Source organism: Odontesthes bonariensis, chromosome 19, assembly GCF_027942865.1.
Source record: "Odontesthes bonariensis isolate fOdoBon6 chromosome 19, fOdoBon6.hap1, whole genome shotgun sequence".
NCBI classification, from domain to species: domain Eukaryota; kingdom Metazoa; phylum Chordata; class Actinopteri; order Atheriniformes; family Atherinopsidae; genus Odontesthes; species Odontesthes bonariensis.
Genome location: NC_134524.1, coordinates 15652402 through 15672623, shown reverse-complemented (window position 1 = coordinate 15672623; position 20222 = coordinate 15652402). Strand labels below are relative to the sequence as shown.

Here is a 20222-nt window from a genome sequence, read left to right as displayed (position 1 = left end):
TTTGAACTGTTTGTACATGAAATGTGCTATACAAATAAATTTGATTTGATTTGATTATACTCAAATTGTGCATACCTATCCTTTAATATGTTTGTGTTTATTCTAATAGCTTTCCAACTAAACTAAGGTGGTTGCCTATATTCTTTAAGGAAACAAAGGAGTGTTTGTTTCTTTGTATGTACAAATGTGGGTTTATGAACCGTCTTACTTTTATTTTGAAAAGCGGAATGCCACATTTCCTGTGTTCTTGACTCGCTGTGTGCACATTGACGCAGCTCGCTGAGGCGCTGTAAGACAACCGGATAACGGGAACCGAGAAGGGGGACAGAAGCCAAACGCATCAGTCTGACATACACACACGGGGTGCTATTGTATAACAGAGGCCTCCAGCTTTTTTGCTGCACGGTGGAGCGGCTCCTCTCCGTTCCTTTCATATTTCCCCGTCTTCTCGTCGCGGAGGGAGAGACGGAGCTGGGCTGCGGGGCTCGGCGTTGCATCGGCCGCTGGCGGAGGACCTGCACATGTCGGCGCGGTGAGGGACCGTTTGTTTCTCCACCCCGATACGGTTGGAGGAGCGCAGGAGGAGGCGGAGGAGGCAGTGTGGAATTAAGCTCGACAAGAACAACATCATCATCGACCTCTGAGAAAAAAATATCAAGAATAAGCAGGCTTGTAACGGCCGAGAGAGGATCCGATAAAAACAAGAAGGACAACAGTGATGCGGCAGCCGAGGTGGGCCCAGATTGATGATTTTATGATATCATCATTCACCGCCAGGACCGGCCAGTTGTCCTATTGATAAGGAGAATAATCGAAGAGAATAAACTGTAAACTGAGCTGGAGTCCATTTGCTTGTTCTGACTTGGATGGCCAGAGGTTGATTAGCTTTATTAGGTGTCTGATTGCAGTGAATTTTCAGTGGGAGTTCTGCTGTATGATAACATATAAATATCTAGATTTAGGCCGATGACTTAGTCTGAGTGTGACGCCAATACAGCAGCAGAGGCGTGTGCGTCTGATGAGACGCGCCTGTCTGAGCATCATCTGGTAGCTGCACAGGATACTCCTGCACGGGGGATGATACACAAGCGATTTTTCATCCGTGCGTAACAAAACAGAAGATTTCAGGGATGCTGCTGCCATTTCCAGTTCGACTCTGATAGAGACAGCGAGGCGCGCAGCACGGGACTGGACATCCAGAAATTCTTTCTCTCCTCACCTCTCTTCCGCCTCTGCACCTCTCTCCCTCTTTATCTCTCACCCCTCTCCTCCCTCCCCCTCCTCTTTTTCCTCCACTACCACCTATCGACCGTCTATTCATTCTGATCAATTGATCATCCATTTGTGATTCAGAAAGCAACCCACCTCTCCATCCTCTCATCCATTCACCCATACATCCTCTTAAACGCCTCTTTACGCACTCAGCGCGCACACACGCACGCACGCACCACCGTTATCTACAGCCATCATGGAGACGACCAAGCTGCCCCCGTCCAGCCCATCCTCGCCGACCACCAGCTTCTCGGTACCCTCCGCGGAGAAGGTGGACGGCTTCCCGCGGAGGTCCATGCGGAGAGCACGGCAGAGAAGGTCCCACAGCTCGTCCCAGTTCCGGTACCAGAGCACCCAGGTGGAGCTCACCCCGCTGCCCCTGCTCAAAGGTGAGACACCAATTTACTGTAGGAGCTGTTGGTCAATGTCAGATGACAACACTATTATCATGGACGGATGAAAGGTCTGCCAAGTTCACTGTTTGCACTGTTTTCACGAAAGTCACTTAGATGAGCTGACATAACACATCCATTGATCACTGTTGACAGTGAAATATTTTATTCTCTATTGATAGGTGTCTAATACATATTACCCCCCTGTCCTTGTCCTCTCTGACCAGTAGAGCAGATAACAGTGGCTTTGATTTATGCAACAGATAAATTTGTCATGGCGTGTTCTTACAACAGTTTATGTGATTAGCAAGAGTTTTGTTATGCTTTGTTCCTTTGTAAAAAAAGAAAAAACAAACAGGCAAAAAAAATGCCTATTCAGATAGTCAACAGAACAAGATAACAAGTTGAACATTTAATTTATTTAGTCCCCAACCCAAAGTTGGATGCATTCAGTTCACAATTAATTAAAACAACAGTGAATTCCTAAATGGGAGAAGCCACAACTGCAACATTGTTGCCTTTTACAAAGGCAACCTGATTAAATGTCAAAGACTGGGGAGATGATCAATTTTATGTCACCTTATTTCCAGTCAATCAAAATCAGAATGAAGAGACAATTCAAAAGCAAACTAACAGAGAATGTTACTGTTCCCAACTGTTCTATATTTCATTTTTGTCAAACGTTGTAATTTTGAATATTTTCGTTTTTTTTTAAAGAATATATTCCTTTATAGAATATGCTTTGCATGGGCAACCTTCATCTCCACTGAATCCCAGCACAATTAAATGTCAGCTTGTTGCCTTGATTGGTTGATTTGGGAAATGGGAGAAACTCTTCCGTCTTGAGGCCTTTCCCCCTCGACAGACCACTGTTGTGGGTAAGATAGGCTTCTTAACTGCCTCCTTGAGTGAACCTCAACCAAGAAACATATAAAACATGAAATACTCTCATACCAAATGTGGCTTGTGTGAAGTTCTCGACATTCACACTAGTACAACATGCATCATAAAGACGCAAGGATCTGCAGTAGTTGCAGGTGTGTTGTTGCCATAGATCTAGTCCCAGAGCTGCTGTTAATACACAGAGGCCACTTTGAGCACTCTGTGAGCGAGTCTAGCCGATTAAAGGCATGATGCTGCAAAAGATGTGGAACCCATTAGCTGTCAGATCCAGAGTATGTAGTTTGCAGCTCCTGCTGATTATGTTCTGAGTCTGCAAACAACTGCAGGGGAGTTCTGCGTGGTGGTGGGTGTGGAAATGTAGGGACAAGAATAGCTAAATGAATACGCAAACGTTGAAATGAGCAGTTGACTAATCAAGCTGTGAACTGACTGATTGTTTTTGGATGACATTTAAAGATTTGCACAAGTGTTTGCATTTCTGATGTTTGGTTGGTTGGATAGCAACTGATATTAAAAGAGTGAACTGGCTCCTCCATTTATTTATTGCACCGCTGCTTTAACAGAACATATACTTTTTTACCAGACTTTGTGTTTAGGCAGCGAGTACACGTCAGACAAATCAATACTTTTGTACCTTCTCTCTTTTGCTCACCAACAAGCTCGATCTGTTTCCTTCCTTTTTATACACTTGTTGTTCTATCTGTACAGCTCTGCATCGTGTGTCCTCTGTATCTTTCACCTATGTTTGCAGTTCAAATGCAGATTCTTCATACTTCCCCCTCTTTATAAGGTCACTCTCCTTTTCATGCAGCCTGTAATCTTTTCCCATTAACCCTATACGGAGAGCAGAGATTTCTGCTTTTAGAGATTGTTTGAGGTGCATGCTCTTGTGTGTTTTTACACCTCATTTCCCCAGGCTTTAACTTCCCCTCAGGCGCGTGAATGAGTTGTAAGTGCACCACAGTGATGGAGGGTTTTTATTGCATCTGAGCAGCACCTTTAATTCAGACCTGTCTTTGCATATGTGCTGCTGTTATCATACGGTAGGCAGCAGTCCCTGTTATTACATGGCTACTGCACTGCTGCAGCACTGTTCCTGGATCCCCTGGAGGAACTGATAGTAAGATCCTGCAGCACTGGTGCAGGAGAAATGTCTGCTGTGGGAAAGTCTAACAGGCATTATGTGGGCCATGTGTAGACAGACCTGTGGGTGTTTTTCCCTTCAGAGAATCACGTTCCCTCTGCTATCTTGAACCACTCCTCCCGTTTACAGCAGACAACCTTTTTTGCTTCAAGAGTCAGACTAAATATGATGAGAGTCATTAAATGATGTGGCATTTAACAAAAAAGGAAGATATGACAACAACAATTTTTACTGATAATTGACATACAGCCATGTGATAATGAAAGTACACCTGCACCCACTTCTATCGTTTTTTTTTTTCATATCTGGCCATAATGAAAAATAATTTGATTTTCACCAGGTCTTAAAATTAGGTAAACACAAACTCTGATGAACAACAGCACATGGGGTATTACATCATGTCAATATTCATTAAACAAATACTAAGCCGAAATGCAGAAGCATTGTATAAAAAAAAATATGTACACCTTTAAAAGCCTCCATAAAAATTAAGCAGGTAAGTAGCAGCCAGGTGCTGCTAATCAAATACACTGGATTAGTTGATCATCATTCAGTGTGGGGGCCTCTATAAAAGCAGACGTTTTGGCAGTTTGCTGGTGTGGTGCATTTGTGTGTGAGTTAACACAATGCCAAGGAGGAAAGACATCAGCAGTGATTTTAGAGAAGCAATTGTTGCTGCCCATCAATCTGTGTAGGGGCTATAAAACCCTTTCTGAGTACAATGACTGTACAGTCAGAAAGATTATCCTCAAGCGGAAAAATTCAAGACATTTGCCATCATCCCAGGCATGGACGTGTCCCAGCCAGTTCACCCCAAAGTCAGACGTTGCAATGCTCAGAAAAACTGCAAAAAAATACAAGGGATACATCTAAGACTTTACAGGCCTCAGTTAGCTGAAGACTGAACAAGTATGACTTGTTTGGAAGGGCTGCAGGAGAAAGCCTCTTATTTCCTTAAAGAACATGGCAACAAGGCTTTGTAAAGTTGCATCCGAACAAACCACAAGACTTCCATGTTGGTCATAATTCACAACACCGTGTTTCATGAAAACCAAACACAGCATATCAGCACAAACACCTCAGACCTACTGTGCAGCACGCAGGTAGAGGGTAGATGATTTGGGTTCGTTTAGCAGCCACGGGACCTGGGCACCTTGTAGTCACTGAGTTGTTCACAAACTCCTCTGTATAGCAAAGAATTGATACTTTGTGCAGACTATCCGTAATGTGCAGTATTGTGTGCGTGTTGTCTGTGAAATCCAGTCACATCCTGCATCCTTGTGGATGTGTTACCTATGTGTGAAATATACTGTACAGTATCTGCCTTTAAAATAGCTTTTTATAACTGGACCAAGAAAGGGAACGTCAAGGCAACAGCAAAACTTTCAGAAGAGCAAAACCGAGTCAGTTTGTGGGTCAGTTCCTCTGCCAAATGCAGCACAGTATCCCCAGGAATTTCTTGGAACAGGAAGTGAAAAAATGTAGCGGGGTGGACATTAAAGGTCTGGGAGTCAAGGTGGTGAATGAGTGTATGTTCTACACAGTTCTACAGTTCTATTTAGCTGTGCATATGACACCTGAAAGTATTTTACCTGCACTCTTCACTTTTAAATTACTTAATGATTATTTTAACGGGTTTTAAATTTATTTCTTTTTTAATTTCTTTCTTTTATTTTTTAATTCCTTTTTAATGGTTTTATTGCCTTCTTGTGATTTTATGTAGCTGTAAAGCACTTTGAATTGCCCTGTGTATGAATTGTGCTCTACAAATAAAATTGCCTTGCCTTGCCTATGTAATGTTCAAAACGTTGGAAACTGATGTTAAAAATTTTAGCATGTTTCTGTTTTTTTTTTTCTAGGAATTAATTCTATTTTCTTTCTAATTGTTATGCACCAAAACCTACAAAATCAGATAATCCCCACTTTTGCTTTAGCTGATTTTTCTGAATTTGTAAAGGAGCAAGTAATCCTTCAACGTTATTTGTAAGCAGCTCCATTATGTGTGACCTATAATGGATTATGGACAAATGCATACACTCAGCTGTCTGGTTCAACCTTAATGTAAGCAAATTGTCCCAGAGTTCTGTGCTGTACCAGACATTGACTTACCTTTCAGTTTCAGGGCAGGTTTTCTGTACCAAATCCAGACGTTTAAGTGTTTCTCTAATAACAGCCTGCATCCTGCTCTCAGGATGAAGCACAAGGATAACAACACACAGATTTTACTGATAAGAATATTTAAAAATCGTTTCAGAACGCACAGATAATGTGAAGGCCTTGCTTTGCTCTGCAAAGAGGTTCAAGCTTCTAAGTTTTGCATAGATTTCCTCTGACTGCTCCAGTTTCCTCCTGAAGTCAGATTAGCTAGTGACTTTAAATTGGATAAAGGAGTGAATGTGAGTGTGTGTGATTGTCTGTATGCCTGTGTTAGACCTGTGACGGACAGCTAACGTAGTCAGGAGTCCAACCTGCCTCTTTCCCAATGTTAGCTGGGACAGGCTCCGGCTCCCCCACGAGTAATAATAGATGGACAATGTGATCTTGAGGTTAGATGCTGTCCTTCGGAGTCTCCAGTAAACAGAGAAATGATCTGGAACGCTGAACTGGCTGATCAAGGAACTGCAGGGATGGTCGAGGCAGCCAATTAATCAATAGATGAGCGATGAAAGCTGGATCCATATAAATCCCTTGCACAGTGTTTTCGTGTTTAGCCACTGGCCTGCAGCGTGTGTGCACGCACATATACACTTACATACATGCAGAGGGATTTAATCTTTCCGGAGAGTGTGCTCCTGGACCAGTTCTTAGCTTCAAAGTGGCTGCAATGTTCTGCAGTGGACGGTTTATGTCTATATGATTGGATATACTTGTTTGAAATATGGAATTAATGGCGAGCTGATCCATCAAGATCTATTTCTGAGAACACCCTTCTGGTAAGACACTGTCTTGCTCCAGACGCAATTTTCTATAAAGCGCTAACACAATCTCACATTTCTGCCGACGCTCATGCTGTTTATATCTACATATCTTTTTTTTTTATGAAAACCTGAGATTAATCTCCGCCCTTATCACTTTTAGAACGTCTTTGATCTTGATCAACGTTTTCTTGCTAAAAATGGAACTTTAGTGTGAGCGCAGCTGAAAATTTTAGACAGGACCCCGAATGAGATAAAGATTGAGTCACAGTGACTCAGGGGGGTTTCTTTGGTAGCCAGGCAAATTAAGATGTTTAATGTCAGCTTTCCCACAGTAAAAGAGCCACCTGATGGGTATCAAAATGCTGTCAGACACAGTCAAAGCATCTACCTAATTTTCTGTCTCTACTCTTTAAAGGACTTATGAAACAAATTTTAATTGTTGGAATTTCACAGTTTTTGCTGCTGATTCTAAAGGTTCCAAGCCTTGCGATTAAAATGAGATATTGTCTGGATAATAATTTATCCGGGAAGTCATGTTAAAACGGGCTCAAAAGGAGCCACATTTTGTCTTTTTGTGCGAATTCATTTTTTTATGCGTGACGTCATAGGGTTGACAGAAGTTCTAGTCGTCTAACTGTAATGGCGGCGTCTATGGCTAAGACATCAAAGCACGGTGGAAAATATTGTGTTGCTGGAGGGCCAAATGGTGTTAGTTGCAAAAATAGCAGCTTCACTGAAGGCATCTCTCTGCACATGTTTCCCAAACTAAAAAATACTGGAACTGAGGCTGACAAGGAGAAGGCAAAGACAAGAGCACGGTGGATCGTATCACTGCCTACTGCCTGCTGCCGCCTGCCGATAGCTGCACCTGTTACGGTGTTTGCTGCTCGGAAGCAGGGGACTGCTCGGTCTGCACTTAGTCGTCCACTATTCTATGGCGTGATCTTTGTGCCACCAGGTTGAGCGCGCAGTGACACTGATTTGAGGGCACAGATCTATCTGAAGGAACAATAATTTTAAGCGTGTGCGTATGAATCTCACACACGCTCGCTCATAGGTGCTCGGACACGCGCTCAACTCTGACAAACTGCTTGCTCGAACGGCTCAAGGCTCTAGCATGGTTGCCGCGTCCGCTCGCGCGAGCGGTGTTGATGACGTCACGAGTTCGTGCCCGCCATAGGACCCTATATAGTGGCGCAAGTCGTTGCCCGCCAGTAGTTGCAATTTTCTCCGTCACAGAGGTGGCGCTGCTACGTGAAGGTTACCTCTACTCTACAACCACGAAAGTGGAGAAGAAAACAATGCCACTGTCAAGAGCAGGAATACTGTAATTAATGATACTGCTGCAGTTTTCGGATCATTTTAATTTTTTAATTCAGTTAAAAGAGGTGAAGGTTTGAAGCCCCCGGCATCAACAGAGTCTCTGCCCTCTTCTTTGCCTTCACGTATCTGTCCCGTAGCTTCTTCCACACATTCTTACAGAACTCTCCCTCTTTCCCCAAAGTTCTGCCCATCTCTGTGAACCAGTTTTGGGAGTTTACGTGCTCCCTGTGCTGTTTCACTGCAGTTTCGTACAGCTGTCTGTACAAACGCACCTCCTCACTGAGCCTGGTCTCACAACAGTCCATCCGGTTCGTTGTGCTCGGCGCCGCCAAGTAACAAAAATCGACTGGTGCACGACAACGCGCTGCGCCGTCTTTTCAAGGGAAGCGCCAGGCCTGATACGTCATTTTGACGTCACGGTGCGACACCGCCGTGACAGACGCGGCAACCATGCTACCGCCTTCACTCTGCTCGCTCGCGGCTCTGTCTCTGCGCTCGCAACTCTGTTAGTTGTATGTAAATGAGGCACGCCACCAGCCAATCACTGCAGAGTCTGCAGTGCAGACTCAATTGAACTTCTACCATCACCCTAAAGGAATTAAACTAGATGTTATATTTTTTTGTCAAACCAGTAACCATTACAGATTAAACCAATAACACAATTGATCAGTTTAAAGTTTAAAAGTTTAAAAAAATCCACTGTGGGTCAGCTGCTATAGTTCATAACTTACTAGGTAAAAACAACCACTTCAATCAAACATTTAATTTCCTAAGCTGGTGTAGTTTTATTTTTCTACCATTTTAGATTTTGATCAAATCAAAATCAAATCAAATTTATTTGTAGCACATTTCATGTACAAAACAATTCAAAGTGCTTTACATAAAATAAAAGCATTGCAGCAGGGAGTGGAAGAAGCATTAAAAATACACAAAAGAATATAAAGAGAAACAAATAAAAAAGGTGATGTTAGGTTTCTTTCTCTAAAATATTTGTGACACCCTACAACAGTAATCAGTAGGCTAACTAGCTAGCACCCAACTACACCAGTTTTAACATGATTATTACAATTCTTCCTCTTTTATTTTTTTATTATTTATCACATAAATACCAGTCTGTGAAAACTACCAGTCTGTGATTGGCTGGTGGCGTGGCTCATTTATATACAACTAACAGAGTTGCGAGCGCAGAGACAGAGCCGCGAGCGAGCAGAGAGATAGAGCCGAGCGCGAGCAGAGTGCCGTTCGAGCGAGCAGTTTGTCAGAGTTGAGCGCGTGTCCGAGCACCTATGAGCGAGCGTGTGTGAGATTCATACGCACACGCTTAAAATTATTGTTCCTTCAGATAGATCTGTGCCCTCAAATCAGTGTCACTGCGCGCTCAACCTGGTGGCACAAAGATCACGCCATACTATTCCGGCACGTCAAGCCGTATCCAACGCATTCAATTCATTTTCAATGAAATCCGGCCGATCGTTGTCGCCGTGCTCGCAAAGCATGCTGGGATTCCGGCACGGCGAGCGGCGGACCTGCGGCACGTCAAAAAGTTGGGCTCGGCCGAACTTTATGCAAATTTGCCACGGCTGACGGAGTGCGTTATCCAATGACAGTAGATCATGTGATCTCCTGTGTCGGCTCAGCAGCAGCAGCAGCACAGCAGCTCTCCTCGCTCGCAGATCCACAGCCATGGTGAAATACGAAATAATGTTCCATTGCTGACTATTTATACACATTCATTTCCCTCCAAAACTCAAATTTTTAGAGGGAGAAACTTCGGTTGGTTAAAATCACAAGTTATTTACTTTCCCCCGGAGCCCGTATGTTCAATCTACAACTTCGTATACAAGCCCCTCTGTACACGCCCACTGCAGTAGCAACACGGCGAGACTAGGCATCCAATCCGGCGAGTTAAGTTGACGTGCCGGAATAGTGGACGACTACCCTATGGCATCTACCTGGTCGGTTGCCACGCAACAGCCGTCGCAGAAGACGTGGAAAGAGAGGTGGAGTAATATGCCGGCTGAAAGCCCACCTGGCTTCGCCCTCCACCAACAACGCTCGCCATCTGCTGTCTGGTCTCTCCGGTGATTGCGCCGGCTACGACATCCGAGGCTCCGTGGATCAGTCCTACCGATGGCTGCTGTCAGTCGTGCCGAGGCCAGGTGCCCATCTCCCTGCCGCCGACCCGTGAGGATCCGCACTGGGGCCGCGCACTGGAGGATCTCCGACCCGTTAATCCACGCCATTGTTTATTAAGCTTACATTAAAACCATGTTATTATCACATACGTTTTTTTTAAGTGGCTGGATTTCAAAGTGCCACTTCGTTAGGTTTCAACGTGTCAAAGACAGCGCAGCAGAATGCCATATCTGCGAAACCGGCATGTTCAAATCTTTTCCAGTTTACCACAGCAAACATACACTATTGTGTCATTTGATTGATAACATCTTAATAATAATCAGCGTGTAGTAGGAGCGATGGCTGTTTTGTGCCCGTCGATCCTGTGCCAAAAATGGTAACTTTCATTAATTTCCATTACCCATACGGGAGGTGCAGAGAGCCTCTACAATATAGATACTAAATCGATTTGTGTGGCTTAAATTCAACGAAAGTTTTTCCACATAATGTTAGAGGTGTGTTCTTTCGACCTGCTGATGTTTGTATCAGAATTTTGGTTCCTTTATGAGATATAAGTCCATCAAATGTATGTTGTTTTCGCAGCCAGCCATATTAGCAAATAAGGGAGTCAACCCTATGACGTCACGGTCGTGTGGCCAATTTCGCACCAAAGGCCACATAATTCACACTTTTAAATGGCCGTTTTAACAAGTTATGCCCGGAAAATTTAGTTCAAGTTGGATTGATGGTTTTAGAAAAAGACAAAAATTTCATTTGAATGATAGATGAACATTCGTTTCAGTTAACATCTTTAATTACATATAATAACATCTTTAATCATCACGTTAAATAACCTGAGATGCACAAGGAGGGCTCAATCCTCACTGCTAAGACCAATTTAAAGGAATGGATCCAATATTTTAGTGGATATGTGCTTCGTTTTCCCTTTACTCCATCTTTCCAAAATATTCCATGAAATTCCATCTTGTGTAATGTTTCTGACAGAAAAAACCACACTGGAGATAAAATTCTGCCTCGGCTCTTTTCTTGCAGAGAAATAAAATACTTGAGGGTGCTTTCCAGTAAAAATGGTCATGGGATGTAATTGCTCTGGAAAGTAGTTAAGTAGATCAAACTGCCTGTGGTTATCTTCTTACTCTTGCCTGTACTTATCGATCTACCAGCAATCCACAACCTAAAGGGTTCAATCAAATGCAAAGAAACAAGCAAATATTCAAACTGATTACATGTTTTTGGTCTGAAGTAATCAGTTTCTTTCAGTTGACATACTAATTAATCATCTATAACCTAGTAGAAATGATTCAATTGTAAAAGCCTTGTAATTGTCAGACAATGGCATCACTGTTCAGAACAGGTAATATTTTGTAAGATGATGCTGTTTGTTGTAAATTTATCTGAGTTGATCACTGGGTGAGTCCTCTGCTTTCTCCCGGTTGTTGTCCTCTGTATCTTCAGTTACACTGCAGCTCTCTGTCTTACCAGAGAACAGGCTCGTAGCTCTCCCCAGCTGCGATGCACTCCCCTGGGGCCCCAGACACCAGCTCGGTCACGGGTGTTGTTCTGTCGCTGGCAGGCTAACCAGACTTAAGGTCACATTCCTGCCCAGCATCTATTCAGCAGACTTACAAACTTGCGATCAAGATTTGTGGCCTGCTCCCACACCAGCGAGTTTGCACAAATGTGGCTTCAGGGGATTTGGGGGATTTTTTAACCCACTATTTCAACATGATGCCACAACTACATTCAGCAAGGTAGCACTGTATTGCTAGCTTCTGACCCTGAGAAGGACTCGGTTTCTATCCCTAGTCTGCAGCTAATTTGTAGACTTTTGCTCCTCATCCCTTTTTCATCTTTTGGTGAGGCCTGCACTGGAAGTTAAGATGCATCATCGTCAAGGTTATGAAACAATGAAGCCCAAACACAGTAGAAGCCTAATTGCCATATGCAGAAATATTAACACCGAGTAGAAACAGAATCAGAGCAGGCGAAATGTATTTATATCTCTGCAATTAGAGACCTGAACAGTTCAGATAAAAGTAAATGCATCTTCACTGCAGGTTGAAATGTTATTATGATTAGGCTGCAAGTTGGGAACAGGGGTCGACCTTTTTGGGTTTTTGATCTGCAGTAGGTCATTAATCGTAGTCTGAATTGACTGAGGATGAAGAAAAAGTGTTGTAGTCGAATATTTATTAAGGGCTTAGTGTGCATTTTTGTGTGTTTTTTATGCAAACAGTGATCATGGGATGCTTTCAGATCTATCTTGAGATCTTGGGGAACATTGTGGCCTCCAGCAGCTACCTCAGCACGAGCTCAAAGAGAAGGCCCACAATGCCGACTCTCGGCTCATCCCGACCCAGCGGCACATTCTGCCAGCATTCGCTACTGAACACTTTTAATTGCTCTCATTGCATTTCTAACTACAGCAAATGGCATAGGCACGGGATGGTATTAAGAAAGTCCCCAGACATTATGAATGTAATGGCTTGGTGGTTCTATTAAAAAGGTTACCATCAATGTGCTTCCCTTCTTTTTTCGCAGAAACAATCAGGCCATGAGCAAACGTGCATCTGTATTTAGAAGTCAGAAGATGATCATATGAAAGCTATTCCTGAAAACTGAGTGCCACCAGAGGGTCGAGTTTGTTGTCACAGTTACAGAAGATAGATACATTTGGTCAGCCTCATCATTTGATCTGGAAAAGAGCAGCCGATGAAGCAAAAATAAATTTAAAAAAAAAGTTTACCACAGCTGATTCTTACAGTCAATTATGATTTTCCCCCCCCATTATAAAATGTACACCTAGTTGTTTATTATTACCCTATACCAATGTGAAAGCAGCAAACCTGCATCGCAGAAACAGGCCTATATCTTGGGGCTGAATCCTCAAAACAGCACAACAAATAGAATATCACTCCAATCAAGAAATCCATATTATTAAGCAAGCATCAAACCTTGCAATATTTCAACCTTTTAAAATAAGTATCCTGATAAGTAAATAGGAGTGTACATTATTCTCTGTCCTTGACATTTCCATCTTGTCTGCCAGCAGCAGTGGCTTTTTAAAGGCCTGCTGGTTGGCTTCAAACACGGTCAGGCTCTGAAGGATGTTGTGTTAGCTTAGAGAGTGTTAAATCTACTGCACCTGCACAAAACCCATTATGCTGGTTAGTGGTAGTGTTTAAGTGTCTCTAAAAGCCTCGAAACAGTTTGTAGATATTAGATGAGTGCTACAGATAATGTAAATGAATCAGACTTTGTTGCAAAGAGAAACAGATGTTTGGAGGACAGGAAGACCGAAATGTTGTCACATTTTAGCGTAAGATGCTTTTGTGAAGTATCAGTTATTGTTTTCATACTCTCAAGAAAAAAGGATCTGTGTTGCAGACCAGCAGGCAGCCAGTCTTTTTGCAGCTACTGTTGCCTCTTTTGCAGTATTTGCCTGATTATGCCATCAGCCTGCTGAATGCTGTTAAGCAGGTCAAAGTATGCGTTTGCAAGCCTTCTGTTTCTGATATGAAATGCATTTCAAATGCTCCCACTGCTGTCTACAAATGTACAAAAATACACTGCTGCTTGTGTTTCATAATGTGCTCAAAAGGGGCCAGTTTCACAGCCAACAATGAAGGGATTAGAAGGAAAACATGCAGTTAGACATGCACACTGAAACCCAAATAACGCCTCATAAATTCTAGTCAAGTTAAGGGAGAATATCTTTTTCTTTATGCCGCATCATGTTGGTTCAAAAAAGGCTTTAAAGTCAGATGTTTAAATAAAACAATAAAAACTTTGAAGTAGAAAAAAACCCCAAAACAGAATAAGGTTTACATCTGACCACTCTGACCATGCTTTTCCGAACAGCTGTTTGACTGAGGAAAATATTCTTTGAATTTCAAGATTATATTTTTATAAAATTTTTTGATGTGCTATAAAATGATAAGAAATTGGTAACAGGTCCTCAACCTTAATCATTTGCCCCCATCATCAGGTACATTTTCAGTTTTTGAAGTGTGTTTGAAGACACAGTGCTTTTACTTTCAAAAAGGTGTCCGTCTGGAGGTTTGAATATTTGGTGGACTAGATCAGGACCAGACTAGATTTTGTGATGGATTTGCTTCAGACTTGGGAGCTCTGAGCTGGAAGTTGGAAAACCAGTAGGATTTGCTCACTGACAATGTAAATATAAAACTATTACGCAATTTTATGCACATACAAATAACGTTTGTCAGTGTGCTCACTGATAGAGGTTGGACAGCAGGATGCGTGCGACTGATTTAATGAGACACAAACTGACATGTTGGATTTTAAAGGGGGAATCTTGTGAGGTTTTTCCAACTTTCTGAGTTGAAAATCCAATTTCATGTTCAGTTCATTTTCCCAATTCCAACTTCGGAGTTAAAATGGAACCCATTAACAGACCACTTTTGCACTTTTTTTTTGTACACTTTGTTATACATCCTATTTTTGGACTTGTAGAATTTTTTGTTTACTTGGTGTTTCACTCTGATTTCAGCCATAGCCAATTTAGGTACCAAAAGTATTTGGTAAAGTTTTTGCATTTACTAAAACTTCATGTTAGGTAAATGAAATGAAAGTACTGCTCAGAGTTAAGAAAAGTTCATGGTTGGATTAGACTTTGCCCAACCCCCTTAAGTATGAATGATTTAACAAAGGTGACAGGATGTGACAGATCAAGGATGTGTTTGTTACAGTAAATCTTATGAGAACAGTGTATTATTCAGGCTAGAAGCAAGAACATGGACGTTTGAAGTATTGCATTAGCAAAGGTTATTGGAACTGGCAAAATTAAAAATTGATATTGTATTTTAAATTATAGATAGAGATGGAGTCGATGATGGCTCTCTTGTAGTTAACATTTTTCTCCCATGTGTGACCTGGTGTCCATTTAACAAAAAGGTAGTAGCCCTTAGGTTGAAAAAATAAATAAATAAATAAATAAATCATGTCCCTTTCTGAAACAAGACTTCTGTCTATATTCTATACTGTGTTTCTTACAGCTATGCATTACCACGTCAGTACCACCACTCACTGAGCACTTCAGGTTTTGCTGTCTAGATATGATTACTTTCTATTTTTTTTAAATTAATACTGTTTGTCAGAGTTGGAAATGTAGTCTATTTAATGTAACATCATCCCATGCAAGGTGTTTACTTGTTAACCTGTGTGTGCTTTCATTTTCATTTGTCCTGCTTGTGTGTTTGTCCACATTGTGATAATTAATGTACAGAAGGTTCTGTTTTAAAAGTGGTGTTTACAGTAAAGTGGTCACCCTCTCACACAGATTGTATGTGGGCGATTGAATGATTGTGTGTGTGCGTGTGTTAGGGCCAGCTGGATGGGTCTGATATTAGGTTACCGAAGGCATTACAGAAGGCATGGAGTAGTTTTTGCTCTCTGACTGTTTCAGATCAATTAAGAGGGAGGAGTGGGGAGGAAAGTGAAGGGAGGGGGTGATGAAAGAAATGGAGTGGACGAGGAAAGAGGAAATGACTGAACATTAAGTTGACAGGTGGAGAAGGGACAGTGAGAGAAGGAGAGACGGTGAGATAAAGAATGAAAAAAAAAAAAAAGGCAGAGGATATTGCAGGGGAGAAGATGTAATGAAAGGACAAACAATGCAATAACCACACTCACTGCTGTGTCACTGAAGAAAGGGCTGATTCCTGAAGGAATACAATGATGCTCGGGCATATACATTCTCTGATTGAATTACCACAAATCTCATCTTCGTAGCTGTTCACTCTTAAATATGCTCTTGTACTGCTACTGAAGCTGCACAAAGCTGATTAAACAACAGCAATCAAATACTGGACATTGGGGAAATTGCTTTAGAAATGCTTTTAGAATAAGAAAAAATTAATTTTGCTCAAAGGTTCATGCCATGTTGAATCACATCAACTGAAAGGAATTACGTTCGGCTTTATTTGCAGTAACTAATTTGTTACATTTGTCCATACTTGCTTTATCCTATTCAGGATTGCACCTACCTGGAAAAAAACCAGGCTAGCAAGGGTAGGACGTGCAAACTGCAAACACAAAGGCCCCAATCGGGACTCGAACTTGGACCCTTCTTGATGTTATTATTTTTTTTTTTTACGTAAACCTAATTATGGATGCATGGCATTGTATTAGCACTGTTGACTCATAGCAAGAAGGTCCCCGGTTGAAAAATCAGCTGGATCTCTGTGGAGTTTGATTGTTCTCCCGGTATCTGCGCAGGGTACTCTGGGTTCCTCCCACAGACCATTAAAACATCAATGTTAGGTTAATTGGTGATTAGAAATTAACCACAGGAGTGACTGGTGACCTGTAACGGTGCGTTCAGACCGGAATTTTTCGCGCGACATGATTACATACAAAGTCAATGCAAAGATGTGGATTGACGGTTTTGAGGCGGCGCAAATGAGGCGAATACCGCCGCGCGAATGACAAGATGCGAATTCGCGTGAGTTCAGAAAATCCAACTTTGGCAAAATATTACTATATATAACCGCGTCCGGTCTGAACGCACCATTAAACCCAAAATGTAGCCATGTATTATTTACGCATTCAAGCATTTTACAATTTTGTAGTCCAGAAAGTGTAGGAATTTTTATTTTTGACCCTTTGTTGTACAACTGCAACATTTTTAACAGTGGACCATAGTATATGTATTATGTATTAAGGTGTGAGACTGCTTCAAGTCTTTCAGCCAAGTCTTGCAATGCAGACTTCCACACAGAGCTTCATGTATGTCCTCTGATGATATTCATGTCACAAGCAATAAACTCCACACCTTGTGTACTTGCAAGAAGAATGAGAGGAAACAATCTTTTTTGTCCTAAGAATAGTAAAAACATAAAAAAGGCATAAGCAAACAACACAGCAGAGAAAAGTGCAGAAGCTAAAGTAACAATCAGAAATACCTGTTTTGTCACGTTGGGGTGGTGATGCGTGGCGTGGAGATAGAACACGGATGCAGATATTCCAAAAATTCAACACCAGGCGCGGCTGAACCGGATTACAAAAAAAAATAAATAAATAAATAAAAAAAAAGAAAAAACTTGACTAGGACTATGAAAACACAAAAGGACAAACCTGACATGTACAAACTTGACTTGAATAATGGTGACTATCATGAGGGACGGTGAGGATTTGGCACTGATTAATGGGAAACCTGGAAACTAAATACTGAGGAAGTGATTGGTGAATGAGTGGAAAAACACAGGTGTTGTGAGTGAAGGTGATGGCAGGGCAACAGAAACTATGGGAAACATGGAAAAACTAAAGACCAGACCTGAACTTAAAACTAAGACATGAGAAAAACCTAAAACATGGCTGAACTAAAAACATGACAAAAACTCACAGACATGACATGTATGCGATGGATCGACGTAACATTGACCTTGAAAGAACAATTTGAAAGCTAACGCGTGATAAAGCTTTTCCCAGCAACAATGATCCATCATAAAACAATGAAAAAACAGATGAAAAGTATTTCTGTCCACTCAATTCTTCTTAATTACTCAGCTATCTTGCATTTTGCTGTCAAAATGGATACAAATCTGGCAAAGATGGTAGCTTTAGCTAAGGTTAATTAGCTGAAATGAGGTCGGTGAGAAACCTGAGTATACCTTAGTGTGATGAAGAATAATTTAGAGACAGTCGAAAGAGAATTCTTTATCTCTGCACAACAAAAACTTGAACAACTGATCAAATATACAGAGTATTGGTTACGTTTTCTTTACATTCTCAATGCATGGTTGTCTGTACTTTACATCAGCAATTATTAAAGAGCCTATATTTTACTTATTAATAGCCCCCATAATTCTATAGTGGGGGTCTGATATAACAGGCTTACATTCTTTAATGTGTAGAAACATTGTTTATCATACTGTACGTTACTACAGCACCGCTTACCACCTTCTGTCTGAAATACTTTGGTTTATCTAAGTGCAGACAGCTGCTGACGTTTTTATTCTATTTTTTGGGTATGCTAAATTAGCCACTCTACAAGCATCATGCAGTCATTTTACATTGTTCAGGCCCTTAGAGTGGACTGGAAAAAGCTATGCGACACACTAAAAGAAGGTGGAAAAACTCAAGAGAAATACGTGACCTCTTTCACTAAAACAATAGGCTATGTAGTGAGGAGTTTAAAAGCGCATTATATAAGAAAGGACTTTATCAAAAGGCTATGATAAATAAACAAATGCTGATTTATTTTAAACCAATGAATAATTATTTCATCAAAGTAATAATAAACAGATTAACCAATTATAAAAGAAATAAAGTGTACTCGCAAGCTTCAATACTAATGGAAATCCACTTGGTGATAGCTGATTATATATAGAGGGAAAAAAGCAAATAAAGATTAAAGATACAAAGCCTGGCCTGAACACCCAGCTGGTCTCTGCTCACTATGCAGGATGGTAGAAATGTGTATTATTAGTAACATTGGATTATGTAAAGATTGGTTTAGTACACCACTTACTCTTTTGACACAACATGATGTTCTCTCACAGCTTTCTTCACAGAAAGAAATAGGATTTTTTTTTTTTATGGCTATTCATCCACAGAATTTAAACTTTCCTTAATCAGCTGGTATTAATATGTTAGCTGTTTTTGAGCAAAGGTCTGACTATCACTTTCTCTGTTAGTCGGTAGTGAGGTTCACTTCAGTTACTTCAATTTTTCAGATAGTAGACTTCTTAATATAGGTGCTTGAAGAATAGCTGAGGCAGTGATTAGAGTTATGCCTCTTTATATGGCTCTTGGAATTTCTTCATCAAGTTTAGACTTCGAAATAGCTAATCTAGACATATGCCGGATAGGACAAACTTCCATTAACACTGAACCCAAAGATATCATTGCATCTGAAGTTTAAGGGAAATCTGCATGATTCCCATACAATATGAAATCCAGTCAGTATGTATTCGATTAGATAAAAATTCTGGATCCAGATAAGAAATTAGATTGAATGAATTGTTCCTTGGGACAGGACTAATATGTCCACCAAATGTTATGAAAGTCTGTTTGTAATCTGGTGACAGCTCCTGCAGACTCTTTGCAGACTGGAAGGCAAACTGAGGGGAATAAAACATCACATTTTCAGCAGTGGGCACAAAGTGGTCAAAACTGTGTTCATATTTCCCATTTCTTTACCAGTAACAGGCTGTACTTGTAGCTCTATTTACATGTTATATGTTAATACACTGCTGGACTCGTTACCTATTCTTGGTACCATCACCAAGTGACGCCTTCTGAGTATTTCCTGCTCTAATTTAAAGCTGCAGGATGCTTTGTCCTGTTCTTTCTTGGCAGGTAAATTGCTGTTTACACCTCAATCGTTTTGAAAATCTAAAGATGGGAGATTTATGATAGCACATCATGGCTTCCTTCTCATTCTTCTTTGTAATCATGCTGTTTTTGAGCAAGATAATGATGTGGACGTTACTTGTGTTATGAAGAGGATTAAATGATTTAAAGATAGACTTGAAATGCGTCATATAAACCCCTTAAGGTGATATTTATACTGCCCTGACTTTTACACTGCATGGCGCCTCAACTGTTAATAGCTGCTGTAGCTTCCTTTGACTATTTTTAACTGAGTCTTCCTCTTATTATCTCCCTCTTTCCCCCCTTTTCCTTCCCAGCCTCTCTGCGTCACTCAATCTTTGCATTGAGTGTGTGTGCTCACTGACAGAGGTGCAGAGGCGGTTTGGATGGTAGCTGAAAAAGAAGCTGTCCTCCTTTCTTCTGTCTCTCTCTCTGTGTCACACACTCAGCCCCAAACAGAATAACTGTTATTTAAAGACTTGAGCTGTAGTTGCTCATTCAGGGAAAAAAAAAGCCTAGGAGAGATAGATGGGTGGAGTAGAGAAAGGAAAAGATGGAGAGAAAGAAGAGAGGGACCAAGAGAGGCACCTAGTGATAGAAAATGAGGGAGGAGGAGAAAGGGGATGATGTCATCCTTTAACCCTATACCACTCCCTTCTTGCTCCTGTTTCTTCCTCAGATTCGTCCTCCCCTCCTTTCCTCCTCTCTGTATTCCTCTCCAGCAGGACTATATTTAGATTTGTGCAGCTGTGTGAGTTGCGTATTTATATGTTGATGCTGTTGCAATAGGTTTGC

At 41.3% G+C, this 20222-nt stretch overlaps 1 protein-coding gene across 1 annotated transcript in view; it reads left to right on the top strand.

Annotated features, from left to right (window-relative positions):
- The first annotated feature begins 291 nt into the window (after positions 1-291).
- The window catches only part of ppp2r5b (protein phosphatase 2, regulatory subunit B', beta), a 53150-nt gene continuing 33219 nt past the window's right edge, over positions 292-20222 (top strand). Inside the window, exon 1 of the mRNA XM_075450652.1 lies at positions 292-1661. Coding sequence (XP_075306767.1) covers positions 1469-1661 — 193 coding nt within the window. The 5' untranslated portion in view covers positions 292-1468. The remainder of the gene's footprint in view (positions 1662-20222) is intronic.